The sequence below is a fragment of the Hirundo rustica genome, chromosome 3 (genome assembly GCF_015227805.2).
Source record: "Hirundo rustica isolate bHirRus1 chromosome 3, bHirRus1.pri.v3, whole genome shotgun sequence".
NCBI lineage: Eukaryota > Metazoa > Chordata > Aves > Passeriformes > Hirundinidae > Hirundo > Hirundo rustica.
The window spans coordinates 34,254,164-34,270,886 of NC_053452.1; the positions used below are offsets into that span (position 1 = coordinate 34,254,164).

General features: G+C 38.4%; 1 protein-coding gene across 1 annotated transcript in view; it reads left to right on the forward strand.

The window, feature by feature from the left end:
* Window positions 1-16,723, forward strand: part of KIF26B (kinesin family member 26B) — a 284,319-nt gene that overhangs the window by 109,200 nt on the left and 158,396 nt on the right. Inside the window, exon 4 of the mRNA XM_058419609.1 lies at window positions 3,540-3,706. Within this exon, the coding sequence (XP_058275592.1) occupies window positions 3,540-3,706 (167 nt within the window). The remainder of the gene's footprint in view (window positions 1-3,539; window positions 3,707-16,723) is intronic.

The window sequence follows — 16,723 nt, forward strand, 5'->3', positions numbered from 1 at the left end:
CTGAGTGAGTTTCTGCTAAAACAGGATTTTCTGCTTAGGAAGTGTGCTGGCATTGGTGAGGAAACCAGGCAGTGTTGCTGGACCCTCAGGATCAAGAAGGTCCTTAACATGCCCAACATGCTGTTTTATGAGTGTCTATCCAGGGCATCTCTAGGAGGGCACTCAGGGATGCTGCTTTTTGCAGATGATACGTCAATGTAAACAATAGCTCCCTGTTTTCTGCAACAAAGCAAATGGTGTGATTGAACAGGAAGGAGAGCTACTGCCTGTCCAGCAGGTGCTGGTGGCCAGTACCATAGTGATGTTTCAGAACTTGCAGTCTGAGCATCTGACCTGTAGTGCTTGGACTGTTGTGTAGGACACGTGATAAGACAGCATGTATATGGTATTATTTATATTACTGAAACCTGTACAATTCTATAGAACTGCATTCTGCATCTGCCCATAGTATATGTGATTACTAAAGTAAGTATTATTTTTCCTCACTTCTCTCTGTTCTATTTGTGCTAGTCCCCAAATACAGAATATGTTTGATTGTTTCCACCATCTTCTTAACTTCCTTTGTAGTTTACAATAAGAAAATTTGACCTAAATAACAAGCTTTATAAAATCTTCATCCCCATTAATTAAAAAACATTAACATTCTGTTTGCTGACTAATATTTGCTTCTGTCTGTCACCGAGACACACAAAGCACTCACACGAGACAAGAGATTTTCGCAAGGCAGAGGTCCTTCTCTGATCCAGCTCAAAGCTGAGACAGGGTGGAGAGAGAGCCTCTTTGTTTTACTTCTTACTTTTTATACATTTGTGGGTCTAGCAGAAGATTGGCTTCTGGGGTTTTTCACCCCTCAGCCAAGTGGCTAAACCAACTGTCAGTTGCAATTGTTTTCAGGTTAGAAATATGCAAACAAAGGACAGAGAATGAAAAACAAAGGATTTGTTTATGTTACATCTGTGGGAAAAAGGTAGAACTGCTCTTAATATTGTACAATAACTAAAAAGATCTGACTCCATTTAAGAAAATCAAAAGGCTATAAAAAACTCAGAAAAACCAGGGTAGCATCTGTCTGAGTGCATAGGAGAGGGGCAGTAGTTTATACCTTTCTAAAGAAATCTCTTGTCTCTTTGGTAAGTGGTTATTTTGGAGTGCTTGTGTTTAAGAACTGCTTATCCAAGAAACTCAGAAACCAAGCATCTAGACAATTTCTGGGAAGCTTGATTGTGATACTTTCAGGCAATGTGCACAGTCAGTTTGAGGCATTTTATTGCTCTGTGAAGTTCATGTTAGGCTTGTGGATGTGGATGAGGATCATTGGAAAGTCTCTACAATTGCAGAAACCATGACACCAATGTAACATGGCTTTTATGTCATGCTAAACACCAAGACTCACAAATACTTTCTTATTTTGCAAATGAAATACCTCTCTCAAGCCATCTCAAAACTTCAGGGGATCTGCTGATGCCAAAAGAAGTGTATTGCACTGGCTGTGGAAATTCGTACTTGGAGCTGAAAATCTTTATTTGGCGGAAGATGGGGAGGTTATAATTGCAGATATATTATAGAGTTGAGATAAGTCAACTGACCAAATTCTTAACTGCTGTCCATTTGCCATGGGAGTAGTACTTCCTAGTGACATTGTCAGCAATGGTAATTAATTAATGATGATCCATTCTGATGACATATATTTGCATTGGATGAACTAAGATGATGCTAGGTTTATATGTGTACTCTTCTCCGAAGGGAAAGCTGTCTAGCAGTTCCCAACATGGAAGGTGAGGTATTTGGTTTCAGGATAATTGAAGGGGACAGAGCAGAATCTAGTGTTAGTTCATTGCAGAGACAAATAGCTGAGTTATCCACTATTATGTAATATTTAAGGAAATATTGTTTATTGAATTCAAGTGTGCTGGGCGCCCCAGGTGGACATACATAGGGTAGTGGGACACTGAAGAACTGTCCACTGGCATGCTGGAAATACAAGGAGGTATCCTGGCAGACAGCCTAAATTCCTGCATTCTACTAGTAGTATGAGATGATTTAAGTGGAGGTTTTCAGCTATAGTCTTCTGAGAGCACTGCGCGTTCAGTGTAGTGAATCCGGTAAATTGGAATGGCTCAGCATGGGATTAACGTGATGGGGGTGCTTTCAGCATTTCTTCTGGTTCCTCATAAAAATAGAGAGGCTAGTTTAGCATTCCTGTTCATTAAGTATTACAATTGAATAGTCTAAAAGTATGTAAAATAAGGATAAACACTTAGATTATCTTCTTAGCTATGGCAGAATGGATAGCAATTTTCTATGAGAGAAACAGAGGTTGGATGATAGTTGGCCTAAAAAACATTGCCATTTTATGTCTTCTTTCCCTCACAAATAAAAGTCAGTTCTTCAACTTTGCTTTTAATAACTGAAATGTTTAACAGGTGAAATAAAGCAAGCCTAAGTGGAAAAGGAATTTTAAGATGATTTCAAATACTTTTTCTGATGTACTTTACAAAGATGTTTTCTTGTTTTTGTGTTGATAAGTAGAGGTATGAAATTGAGCAGGTGAGAGACTACCTCTTGGAAACTTTTTGCAGGGGGAAGGAAACTATGCCATGAATGACTGCTGTCAATAACATGAGGGGGTTCTTTTTAGGCATATGTTGCAATCCTGTGACATGCACTGGTGATCAGAAGCTATTTTTCATGGAAATGAGGGAAGGAGGAAAGGGAATTTGTTAGGAATTTCATGAAATATTGGAGATGACATTACAGCATTGTAAATTCATGCAGAAGAAGTCAAGAAACTGAATTCACAGTATTGAGGAGTTACTTTAGTAGAGCTTATCAGCTTTCAGTTGATTTGAGGAGAACTGGGTCAAGTCTGATGGAAATCTTATTCTTTTCAGACAATGAAAAGCGGAGATGAAACTTCCTAACAGGAAAAAAAAATGTTAGATGGATCATCAGAAGAATGAAATCACATGATGCTTAAAACATTTTAAGAAAGGCAATGAAAGTAAATAGTAATGATCCCAATTTTCCAGAGAGATGATAAATTGTCTAAGGTCCCAAAGGACTGCCTTCTATGCTGTGTGTTGACTTTGTTGGAGAAAGGTCACAAAAAATGCTTAATACACTAGGGAGGTGTTATTTTACAAAGACAAAAAAAAAGTTCTTTATTTCCCCCCCAAAAGAAAAATATACATATTTTGCACAAATCTAATCTGTCTTTCTTTCATCTTGAGGTAAGACCAAGCAAGGATTATGGTTTACTCTTTCTTTTCTGTGTGGATGGAAAACTGTATATATTATAGACAATTTTAGTGATGGGATAAATTCATCCCATTAGTTTTAATGCAGTCAAGGTTAGAGCTGAGCTTAAGTACTGTAGATTAGTATGAAAGCAGCAGTAAGCTTCTTCACATGGCAGTGAAGAGGGACCGAATGAAGTGCCTCACTCTTACTCCATCTGCAGTCTGGAGGCACTGCTGGATTAGGAGGGGTCAGCCAGTGAGCTTTAGCTGATGACACTTCTGTTTTTTTTCTGTCTTCAGATATCTCAGCTTATGACAGAGACTAGTCGAGAGGGCCTGACTGAAGCAGCATTGAACCGCTACAATGCAGATAAACCCTCCCTGTACAGCTTCCCTGCTTCCCAGAGCACATATGTTGCCAGTGAAGTATCCACAGGCACCTCGGTGGCAGCATCATTTTTTGCCAGGTAAGAGAGATTTCCCAGATTTTCCTTTGCTGGACACATAATTTCTTTTAAAGGAGACAACTCTGTAGTGAAGAAGTGGGGTTGACAGGCTACAGTACACATGGGTGTAGATACAGATCTACCACAAGCTTGCAGGAATTACCATGAAAATGTTGTTTAATCCACCTACGTGCATTAATCTGTAAAATGGGATGACACTTCTACCCTCGTCTGTAAAATATCTCTTTAAAATGTGATTGCGCTCCCAGAGTAGCACTTGACTTTGTGACATATTTAGAGGGGTGTATCCCTGAATGAGAAGGGCCCATCCAAGTAATTTCCTGAGACAGGCAATTAGCTATAGAGCTAACTGGAGGCGGCTAGTTCGGTTTGGTGGCAATCTTCAGACTTCTTTATTGAATTTTACTTCCATCTCAGGAAATTATCAAGGTTGCACTTTCAGACTGAAAAGTTAAGGCCTCTGATTTCAGCTTCAGTCCCCATCATTCCACTAATTCAGCCTGAGGGTCTAAATTCAGCCTTGGAACATGCTTTATGTTGAAAACATAATTTTAAAAAAACAATGAGATAAAGTTTAATTTAAAAAGATCTTACGGCTATCTTGATTAATTTGTTTGAAAAATGTTTCATTAAAGGGGCATATCAGCTAATAAGTGAAATATCAGTTATCACCAACAAAAATTTTTTTTGTGCAGAAATGTGCTCTATGCAGAACAGAATCTCTTTAGCCTAGTTGAATCCTTATGTAACAAAAGACATTGAAATAATCCTTGTCTTTTAATGCTTTTTATTAATTAGAAGATTGACTTGGGAAGAGTAATGAAATAACAGGAGAATAAGCCATTATTATAGCGCTGCCAATCCAATCCAGTGAGAGATTTTGATTTCAAAACATGGAGTGAACTTGGAGCGAACGCCTCAAGCACTTTCCGATCAGCTTCCTTCCCTTGAGAGAGCCAAACTATTAGTAGTTCCACATGCTTCTATTTTATTTTAAAGGTGAATGGAAAACTTATAAAGTTGTTGGACTCCGTAAATCTCTAAAAAAGATTTTCCTCTCCTGTTTTTCCTCACCGACATGAGGGCTGCACGTGTTCGATCAGTGTCATACAGCAAGTGAGTCGTGTAAAAGGATTAAGCGTAGCGTTTTAGAAGATCCAGTTGTTTGGGGCAACTCTGCCATTTTTTCTTTACAGATGAGATGCTGCAATAGCAAATGTGAATGATGACAGTGGTCTTGGTTTGCTGCCCTTTTCTGTTTAACTGCAGACAATTTAATTAAAACTGCTGAATGTACACACATGGTAATATCTAGCTGGAGTGCAGATTGGGATTAGCACATATTTTAGCATGAATTGATTTATGAACATGACTTAACTAATTTGTTCTTCATTGTTTCATTGTTTATGCTAAGAGAATTCATTTGCTCTTAATATACGCTGCTGAAATGTAGGAAACAATTAAATTTACTCAAAATCCCTAGTGTAAATCATAGCATTTTAAGTAGAATTCTGTTAGCTTCTAGCTGATGTTGTGAATTCTTGGGTGTGCTTGGTCTAGCAGAGATCTCGTGTTTAGACTGTTTATTTTTAAGCTGTACTTTACAAGACAAAAGTGCCTGGTTTAGTTTGTGGTATTGCACAATTAGATTAATATCACTTATGTAAGTCAGTTTTGTCCCAGATTTCAACTTACATCATCTGCTGGCAATTTAGACAGCAAATTCAAGTCAGTTGTTCACTGCTTGACCTTTTAACAAGAAAATCACCAAGTTGTTTACAAAACCTGAATCACTAATTTTTGTTTTGCATCTTCTGTGTCTATTTGCATTTCTGCCAAGTTGAGGTAAGAAGCGTAGGGACCTACTTGTACGTGCATTATAAAATGTGAAGTAGAAGGCAGTGGTTGTCTAATTCATTAAGGTGGTGCACTGTTTACAATGTGAAACAGACCTTTGTACCAGGCCTATGAATTCTAAGCTTTTGTTTTTTATGGTTGTCAGTGGCACATGGAGTAGTGACTACCAGCTATATATGCCTTTTTTGAATGTGTGTCACATACCGTGTTTTCACAGTAGGTAACTAAGAAATTATTAGAAAACCAGAGAAATTTGCCAATGTGAGGCTGAAGTTCAGAGCTGAAGAGCAGAACCTATTCTTCTGAAATTTGAATAATGGCCCACAGTATTTCACACTAACTTCCCTAACAAGCAAAGCAAACCTCAGATGAGGCTCAGATATAAGTCATCCATCATCAGGAAAAAACCCAATTAACTAAAACACTATAGTATGGAGGAAATGTCAAGGCATCCGTGGAAATTTTGGTTGTAATTACTTCAGAAATATCAGACATGGAATAGCGGAAGCTCATAATTTTTCTATTCTCAGGCACTGCTAGTTCAACAGTGACAGTCACTTGACTGGCCTGTAGCTGACATTGAGCCATGGGGAAGTGTCCTAAGGCCACAGTGACTCTCGGTGTTTTTAAAAACCAGGAGACTTATCAGATGTCTCAATAATTGACTGTTACATTTCATGATCTATAGCTGTCAGATTTCCAAATCAGCTGAAAGGGCTGCAACTTCTGTGAATTATCATTTGTTGGGATATTGCTGTGAGGGAACTTATGACACATCAGGATTCCTATGGGACAGTACATGAATGCATTAAAGGAACAAACGCTGAAAACTCTCCAACGTGCTCAGCTGGTAGGCTTATGAATATTAGATGATACAGGTATGAATAATGAATTTCTAATGGTGGTGATTCCGACACAGAAACTGAATTCAATCAGTTGTGCTTTTAGTGACAAGCACTAAATTTACCTTTTTGTTTAGGGCTATCACTCATTTTTGTCTCAGATATGCTTCAATCATGCTAATTTAGCATCATCTTGCTTCTTACCAGTACACATTCACGATGAGAATAATTCATTTAGTGAATGTGAAATAACGTTAAGATTCTTTAGTCATAATGAATCATTTACAGAGCATTTTAGATTTTTTTTGCATGACTTAACTTCTGACTCCAGTTTGGGTCTTTGTCCTAAAAAGCAGAGGATCTTTGGGCCATTACAGCCTAAGGTGTGCCAGCCTCTTGCCTTGTGTCCTCCCAGCACAATGTAGGAGTGTGTCACTCCAGTTAAGGGATTAGTAGATTCCTTGCTGATAATGCCAAAGAAATGGGGGAAGTGCCTTCTGTCACTTGTTTCCTTGGTGTGTCTGTGAAGTTCTATCAGGCCAAGGGGCATAGAAATTTTATTCCTATCTACGCTGGTTTCTACATGGAGAAAACTTCTGGGACTCTGACTTCAGCTTTGGCCTGACTATGCTGAAAATAAGACTGCCCTTCTGAATTAAAAAAAACCTTTCTCTTTTGGCTGGGCTGTAGAGTTTCAGTAGTTTCTTTTAGGGTGGCAGCACAATGCAGGAACTAGAAGTGAAAACTGGACCAGAGCCTTTCTGTTGTCCGTGACAGAACATTAAAGTTTTTGGGATCTTGGAGCTGTTCCTTTTTTGCCCCATCATAGTAAACTTGCTTTATTGGAAAGAACTTTGCATCAGAACAAAGGAGAGACATAGAAGCCCATTTCACTTGAGATGTAAAAACAGGTAAAAAAACTCTTGAGGAGGAGATATTTTTGAATGTTAGTCTTTAAAGTTGTTTCCTGTTGCTAGTCAGGAAGTGTAACAGTGTATTTGGAACAAAAGCCTGCCTCAGTCTGAAATGAGAAATAGTCATATTTGGATTAATTGAGCCTAGTCGGAATACAGATAATCTTGAAAGCAGCCTGAAAAATCTGTTCTGAGGATCATTTTCCATGTCTTTATGCAACTAAACACTAAAGAGGGCCACACAATGCTACTGTTGTAGATGTTGCAAGGCATGATTTTCAGACGGAACATCCAATTTTTTTAAAAGCTCCTACAGTAAGACAAAATAAAAATAGAAAAACAGTTGCATGTATAATGCATACGCAGCTACTCAGTGTGGGATAAGTTCTACTTACATTTTCCTTAATTCTTGGAAAAACTGCTGGTGATGCTTTCCCCACTCATTCTTCATCGCTGTGTGGTGTAGCAGCAGGGGAGGAGGAGGTGAGGCAGTGCACTACAGCCAAAGGGGTACAGTGAATGTTGTGTTCAAAATGCTGCTGATTTATTTCATGGATTTCCCTTCCATTCCAGAGAATCCTTTTCAAATATTTTTTAAAATTCTCTTGCATCTTTCATGGTCTACAAAGCTAATAGGAAGACGGTATTTGTGGGGTCCTCCTATTAAAGCTGCTGTGCTGTTCTCATTACTTAGCACTCTGGAAACCCTGGAATCTCGTGCCTCCCTGTTTTTTGCATACCTGTAGAAAACGTCATTTAATCACACAGCTTTTGATGTTTGCTGTTTTTCCTTATAGTTAATCCATACAATCTTTGTATAGATATGTCTGTTTTAAAGCTCAAAGGAATCTGGAAACACCAGGGCTTTCCTTACTGCTACTGTGTATTGTAGGCACGTGATTTTAATGTCCTGGCTTGAGTTTTTTGGCGGTCTCGGGCAAGTTTACAAAGATAAATTTTTCCCGGCATAATAGAACATGAACAGGAAAAACAGGTAAGAGAGGCAGGAGCTAGTAAAGAAGGAAGTGGGTCGAAGAGGGTATTTTTGTTCCACGGAGCCCAGCTTTGGCATAGGAAGGTCCACAGGAGAAGCAGTGGATTTGTGTGGGTAGTCTGGCTGTAACTGTAGCTGAAGTGTGCCATTGGCAGATGTGAGAGCCAGGTCAGAGATCTGCTGTCAATACTCCTGTGACAGGTGCAGGTGCACGTCAGGCTGTGCAGGCACACCCAGGCCATTGGAGCTGCAGAGACCTCAGAGACCTCTCAGGAAAGAGCCTGTGAACACTGTCAGATAGCGAAAGCTGCTCATCTGTGCCTTTCTAAAGAATATTTTAGTCTGAACAGCAGATGACTCAAATGACAATGTTTCTTCATGCTGGAGTGGTGGACCCAGTTGCTCTTTCAATCCATACAGTGGCTCCCTAGTTTGGGCACTGCTTGGGAAGTTCTTGATATTAAATAGTTGTCCCCTCAACATCTTTCAGAGAAAATTATTTCCTAAGACTTGGGTGAAAACATGTTTTAGGTTTCTTGTTGTCTACACAGAATCTAACAGGATTTTCTTTCATTAACTGAACAAACTAAATTTGACACTTAAATTGTGGTGAGATTCTTGGACATTTTGAAGAACTATATATTAATAACACTAATCAGAATTTCTGACTCTTTCCCCTCATCCTTATCACATACTGCATAAGAAATACATAAAAAGAATGTTAAGATAAAAGATCCACAGACTATCTTTCAGAAGGAATGCTGGCAGCAAGTTTGGAAACATCTGTAAATCATTTTCACAAATATTTCTACCTTCAAAGCCTGTCTTGGGCTGGCTTGTGGGGGAAATTTTAATCACAATGATCTCAGTCTTCCTGAAAGACCATGAAACATTTAAAATTGGCACCTAGGTTTGAGTGAACAACTTCAGTGGCTGATTTTTCATACTTGCTCAACATTCCTCAGTAATGCGAGAGATCTATGTTCATAGTCACTGCTTTTCTGTGCTTCCTGTTGCTGTGAGAGCCCGAACTAACAGGCTGTTTCTGCTTTCTGTTATTGGTGTTACTTCATGTATATAAATTAAATGCCAGTCAGAAGGGAGTTGTGACTCTCCTGAAGCGAAAGAAAGCTGGCAGTTGAAGCATAAGGAATACTCTTTTTTCTGTGGTTCACTGTAAATAAAACTAAAATCTTGGTGAGAGAGACTATGAGAATTACCTGTAAGAATAGTCAGCGTGGAGTAGTGGAGGGGCAATGATCTGACGTGCAATTAAAAAAATTAGGACTTCAGTGCCACATCTGGAAGAGGGAAAGCAAAGGTATTTCAATGACCTCTAATTTTCCATGGTAGCTCTATCCTGGGTCCCAAACAATTTCCAGTGATATTTTTTTTTCGAAGCTGACACTCTCCCCATGACACTTTTGTCTGAGTTGGTTCAGGTTGTTTGATTAGGGGGGGAAAAAAAAAAAAAAAAGCTTAACAGCAAGATTCCAGTGTAGGTGCATTTATAACAAGAACTGTGTAGGGTGCATATCTGAAACAATGGTGTCTGAATCTTTGGATGTTGCATACTACCATTATTTAAACAAAAGCTTAAGAAAATGTATGCACTCTTTAGACCTAGGTTGGAAATCCAGTTGGGATATGTTTAAATTGGCACTGGGCTGTGAACAAAAGTAAATCAAATCGTTATGCCTATTACAGACACTGTTTGTTAGTTGCAGATTATTAGCTTGCATTCACATCTTAAAATACAGATGATGGACCTTGATTTTTAAATAGGGTTTGGGGAGTGACCCATGGAGCTACAAAAAGAAATAAGCTAAAACTACCCTAGATTATCGTAGAATACTATACTTGCAGGGGTGTGCCATCTGCTTAGCCTCAAAGCATGTAACTGATGAAAAGGATGTAAATCCTCCTCATGCTCCTAGTATCAAAGTAATCCACTTAAGGTAAACAACTCTGTACGTTTAAACTTAACAAATGTAGTTTTCTGGTCTAAGCATGTTTTAAAAATACAACTATTCAAAAGAATCTAAAAGAAAAGATTACTATCCAGGAACATATTATTTACCATTGAAGAGAGAAATTAAAATTCCAGCCCGTGAAAGGTATGGTACTTTGATGTTATGTCTTTATTGAAATATGCTGCACCTGCTTCTATGTGCTGCACAAGGCGAGTGTTTTCTGACCTGCACTTGACCCACATATGGTTTGTTTTGTACTGATGGTAATGGTAATCACTAAATAATGTTGTTATTGAAATAGTCATCAAGATTTGCAGTTTCTTGTGTAACTAGCCTTGCACAGTTTTGAGAAAATTTGTCCCTTTCCTCCCTTTTTCTTTGTAAAGTTTTGAGATATAATGTTTCTCTGTGATGCAATGAATATCTGGTTCTGTAAAGCAAAGGACACATTCTGTGGATTTTTTTCTGCCTAAGAGGTTATCTTAAAATGGATGTCTTGTCACCTAAGTAAAATTCATTTTTTTGCAGTATATATATTGCCTAAAACACAGAATCCCAGTTTTTTCTGATTCCTGTAGGGATCAGTGGTGCTTAGTTAAACTTTTCTTTCTGTAAACGTGTCTTTTTCACCATTTTAATTTTTATTTTCTTAGATAGACACAAATTTGACCTTGTGTCTGGAATTCATTTGCCCTATTAATTTTTATATAATCGGTTGTGTTCAGTTTCTAAATTCAAAATTGCATCTGTGAATACACTGCATTTAGATACATTTTTCCCTCCTTTCTTCTGTGTGCTTATTTTCTCAAGTACAGATCCGTGAAAATGCACGATGACCCATTTACTTAGTAAGCAAACGCCCTTTTGTCTCTCTGAGTCAACAGCTGATTATATTACAATGAAAAGGGCCAGTAATGCAAACACCTCCTTAATCTACTTCATGCAATGTAAACGCTTTGTAGAAGCCCTAAGTGTTACGTAGCATTCATCAAGGCAGAAGGAGGCAACCAAGACACTTCCTGTGTTCAGTAATTAGCAACGGCCTTTGTCCCATGTTCTGAGATGTTCCCTTAGCTTGAAGTTTGCTTTGTCTGTCTGTACCCAACTTATGGCTGCTGCTACAGATGAAAGGCTTTAGACCTGTACATTTCTGTGCTGGCCCTTTCTTGCTGTGGCTCACATGTCTTAGGTGCTGTGTACCAAAAAATTCTCTGTATGCAGGGAAGAGTATGGGATGCTAATGATCTGGCACTGAGGCCGTGATTATTTTAGTGGTTTGTTAAAGGAGGCAATTTTTCATGGATTTGTGTTCCTGATTCTTCTGGGTCATTTCAAGCATTCACTACAAAAGTACCTAAGTGTTTGGAAGCTGAATTCCTGCTGCTCTCCATACACTATGCTAAAACAGAGGTAACTTCTTTTCTACTTCTTGTCACATCTTGTGATTTTCTGCTGATTTCAACAGATTGAAAAGGGGGAGTCTCATTAAGCATAGGTTTTGTCTTCTGATTTCTAACAGGGCTTCTTGAGTGCCAGAATACTGGCTACTTGAACATCAACTCCCTGCACTGATTTAGAAAATCTTCAAAGGAACTAAAGCTATTTCCTTCCTTCAACATTGCTTTCCCCTGAAACCTGACATATACATTGAGAAAAATTGCTGGCAGCATATGCAGTAATCCCTCAGCACCTGTTACCAAAGATTCCTGGTGTTCAGTCTTGCTTTCTACTCTTAGGGAAGTGGAAATGAAAATGGTCAGCATTCATCTTTTGACTTTTAGTGTGGTTGTGACTGCCAGCTATAGTATAGGAAGCCTCATGTTGATTTACTGTTTTGCATATTTCTTGCTTCCCTTAAACCTTGACATGAGAGTTCTGATTTACAGTGTCTCTATCTTGATTTGTGGGGAGAGAAAGATGAATTGATGTAGTTGCACTGTCTAAAGCAGAAAATTATATGCGCCACATATGGTTTTTTTTTCCTCTCTGTTTTTAAAAACATCAAAATAACCTTTGCGCAAAGAGATCATAAATCCATAGTAATGAGACTTTTCCCTAAACACCTGGAAGTTCAGAGTGGCAAACTTATTCTGATTACTGCTTTCCTGTTACAAGCACTGTTATAGTGCTGCCCTAGCAGCCCTGAAATTCAGCTGTGCTTTACCTTGGCTGTAGCATTCTCCATCACATGCTCAGTCAGTGTTTTCTTAACTTTGAGAGCAATCTGTTCAACTGCTGAACGACTGGCTTTTCCTTACAAATACCAAGGAATACAGGCCGTTTTAGTTTTCCCTGCTCCTAGAATGAAAATCCAACAAGAAAATGTGCTGAAATGTTGAAGTATTTGTTTATTGCCACATAATCTAGTATTAAGTAGACAGGCGCTGGTTGGGCTTGTATATATTCATCCCTGTGATGTGCTTGTAAAATATAAGACCACAGTGCACCTGTATACTTGACTAGGTGGCTCATAGCAAACAGAGATTTAGAATCTCACCTCCTTGCTCAGCTGCAAGTTGAACGTGATGCCCATCTCACAACTGCTGTCCATTGGCATATTTTGGTCAAATTCTTGGTGTCTTCTGAGTTACTTAAGTTCAGGAATATACAAATGCAGGACAGGGACTCCAGAGCTTTCTGCCACGCATCTTGATTTGATAATACTGGTTGCCTTTCAGGAGGCAGGCCTGTTAAAGAATAAAACAAGAAATGAATGTTATTCGTAAGTAATTACTGGAACATTGCAACTAACAGCCACAATTTTCCCTGTGAGTGCATTTCTTGAGATTTTGTGAGTTTGGGATATAGAGATTTTTGTATGATTAGGGAATTCCAGAGCTTTTCCTTCAAGTGTATTTCCTGTTGTTTAATACAGAATTTTCAATTATATCTTCAATCAAAGTGTTGACAGTGTCTGCCTCTTCAGCTGTCTATTTTCAGGAAATCAATAGAGACTTAATTTCTTTAATATCTCTGTTCTTCTGGTCAAGATTGGGAAATGGATTCAAATATCCTCTTAGGATATAGTCAGAGGTTCATGTAGATTGTATATTGGTACATTTTTTTGAATAACCAGGCTAAAGAACTACTGCTGCTAACTAGTGATGTGATCTTTGGTTTTATCATTCCAACAGTCATGAGAGGAAGGAACCAAGATAGCTGTCTCTATGAATCTAGGAAAGAATGCTGAGTAAGTGAAAACAGTGGAAATCTAGGCAAAGACGGAAAGTACAACATTAGCAGAAAGTATAATTCTTTATTTTCTGAATACTGCTTTGTATGTCCTTTCCTACAGCAGCATCAGCCTTATATTAAGACACAACTACTCTAATGAGCTATGTTATGTTGTGGAAATGTCTGATTTCTTGTGCAAGGTGAGAGACACTTGAGTTGCATCCAACTACTTATTCCTAAAATCTGCAAGACAGCACTGTTCAGAGATTCCCAAGGGCCTCATGGCCTCTAGTTCAGGTCATTTAATTAGCCTTAGGCTTTCTGTTTGAAACTTGCTTATTCTGATTTATTTTGCTTCTCTCAGTAGGGTTTGTGCTCCAAAGCTAGCATTTCTATCAGCCTGAACAATTAACTGTCATGAGCGAGAGAGATGCAAACCATTGGGAGAAAAAAAAAAAAAAAAAACTTGGATCTCTGAGTTATTAGTCTTTAGATTTCGCATATTTAGATTGTGTAGATTTTTTTTTTTTTCAATTTCTGTCTGTATGCATGCAGATCAGAAGTGTACTTACATAATGAAAGCTGAAAAAAGTATTCCTATGATTCCACAAATTGAACAGGAACATTTTAGGTTACAGAAGTCATGAAATAATGTTGGGGGCTGATAGAAATAAGAATTCATGTATCTTTTCCATCAAGAAAAGCATGGGGATGGGACCAGAAGGAAAGCAAAACTCTGAAGAGGAAATAGAAGTGTTTCACTAAATCATTAAATTCTGGGGACACCAGGGAGGTAATAGGCCACTATTCAAGGCATACGACCTTTATTACCTATTCAAGAGTTTAGTAGATCCCCATAAAACATACTGGACATGACACTGGTGCAGGGCAAAGAGGAAAATTCCTATGATGGGGTACAACAAGGAAAAAAAAAGCCAATGAGTTTAGGATTATGGAAAGCATGTGTTGGTTATACTGGCTTGAAATGTTACTCTTGAGGTGATTGCATGTTCAGTTAGTAAAGTACAAATGATACAATACCATCTATTTATATCTCACCTAGTTGTTTGGTTTAACACCCTGTGAGTTCTTGATTAGTACATTATAGCAGTGTGAAACAAACTGGGAATGCGTTAAATAGGTGAAACTGCATGAAATTCTGTATCACGTTAAATGACTCTGCTCCTGTTGGGATTCAGTAGAGATACAGAATTCCACAGTGTACTAAATGGAAAAAACATTGTTAAACCTTTCAAGTGGTGTTGGGAAGACGGCTGGTAACATCTGTGTCAAATGTAATGTCATAAAGCCAACAGTAAGGAATGTAGACCATGCTCATGGTAGAGGGATGGGTGGGCTGAGAAGTTGCTATTGGCAAAGATCTATCATGATTTTAGTTTTGTATGAGCTCACAGTGGGACACTGTGTCCAGGAGGGCAAATGCAACTCTTATATCTGTAAGAAGAACATAAGAAGAGAGGCTGTGAAGAATTAGCTCTGCATTAGAAGTAGATATGGTCGCTGATAGAATACTCTGTTTAATTCTACTGTCCACAGTCAAGAAAGATGTTGAAAAAATAGAGAAGGCTCTGGGAAGAGGCCCTCAGATGATTAACAGTTTAGAAACAGTGCCTTCGAACAGCTTGACTTTAGTTTATCAAACAGATTTACACAGAGATGTGTTGACAGTGTGCAGGGAACCTCTGCAGGGAGCAGAAACGTGATACTGGAGGACTGCAGTCTAGCAGACAAAAGCATGTCAGGATGTAATGGCAGGAAGTCGGATCTAGACAAATTCTGAATGGTAATGAAATGTGCATGTTTAGGAAGTACATTTAGGAAAGGGCAATGACATGCTGAAGTGAGCAAGGGTAGCAAACAACAAATTGTTGTCTTTTAGAGTCTGTTTTTTAAATTAGAATTGATGTTTGACAAAAAAAAAAAGCTGAAGGGAACCACACTTTGTGTGGGCTCTAAGAGGTTTAATGTAGAGAAGATCCATTGCTTTTGCTATGTGGGAAGCTGCATTAGAGAGTCATTATCGTCGCACTTAACAATCTGAGAAGACATACTCACTTGTGTGTGAAGGTGCAGCAACAAGGAAGAGTATTTCCTTTGCTCTTTCAGACCACAACACTGTAACAAAGCATGAGAAAAAATTGCCATGGAGAAAGGAGTAAATTATTATTTTTCTTAATTTGTCTAGGAATGATTTAAAAGTAAATATTTTAATTGTAAGGCTTTTTTGGTAGATCAACTTCAGAGGAGTTTGCGTGCTCATTTCTGTTAAACTGCCATTATCTCTGATTTTCATTTTTGCCCTTTTATGCAACAAGATGTGGAAATCTTTGTTTTTTCATACCTTCTCTGGGCACACATCTGCTGTAGTGGTGCATTGTTTTCCAGATCTTTTGAAATTCTATCTGTTTCTTGTCAGTTACAGAAAGTACGTCAGTCTATATATCATTAGGGGAAAAAAAGAAAAAGCCTTGCTAAAGTTATAAAGCTTTGCTTCTTCCTTTGCCTCTTGGATTGAGTATGTCAGTCAAAAAAGATGATGGTTGTTTCACTTCTGACACAAGTACATGTGTAAAAATCCTGAGAGTGGGGAAAGGGCATCCTAATATTTTGACATATAAATGAAGAGTAGAATTTAGCAGCAAAAGCTGAAATAAGAACATACTGTATCTGAAGGCAAATGCTTTGGGGTGAATGTCTATGCTTAAAAACTATTGAATTAAAAAAAAAAAAAAAAAGGCAAACAAAAAAACCCTACCAAAAAAAATCCCAGCTGTTCCACTTGATGGCTCATAAAATCTGAATAAAGTCCTTCAAGGGCTTTTTTAATAGGAAGACAGTATTTTTTGTATGCATAGTTATGGTAGCATCTGGTTCCCATCTTTGGGAATTCAGACTCCACAGGCACCAACATGCTGTCTGCTGCAGAGAAGCTCTACAACACAGATAAATGCTGCAGACAAGTGTGCGCTATGTAAAATAATGTAATTGTCTGCAAGCTGGAAAGATGTTGGGGAGGAGGCAAAACCTGAATCAGGGAATTTTGATTAATGTAAGACATAGGAGCAGCCCTTGCATAAAATTTCCTTAGTTCACCTGTGAAGGGCGGACTGATAAGCTGGCAACACCTGAGTCAATAAGATTAATCAGTCAAAGGAGGTAAGCTAGGCATACCTAAGGCAATAAGGGCTGGAGAGTTTTCTGAGAGGCTGTGTCCTTAACAGAGGATTCAGACAAGGGGATCA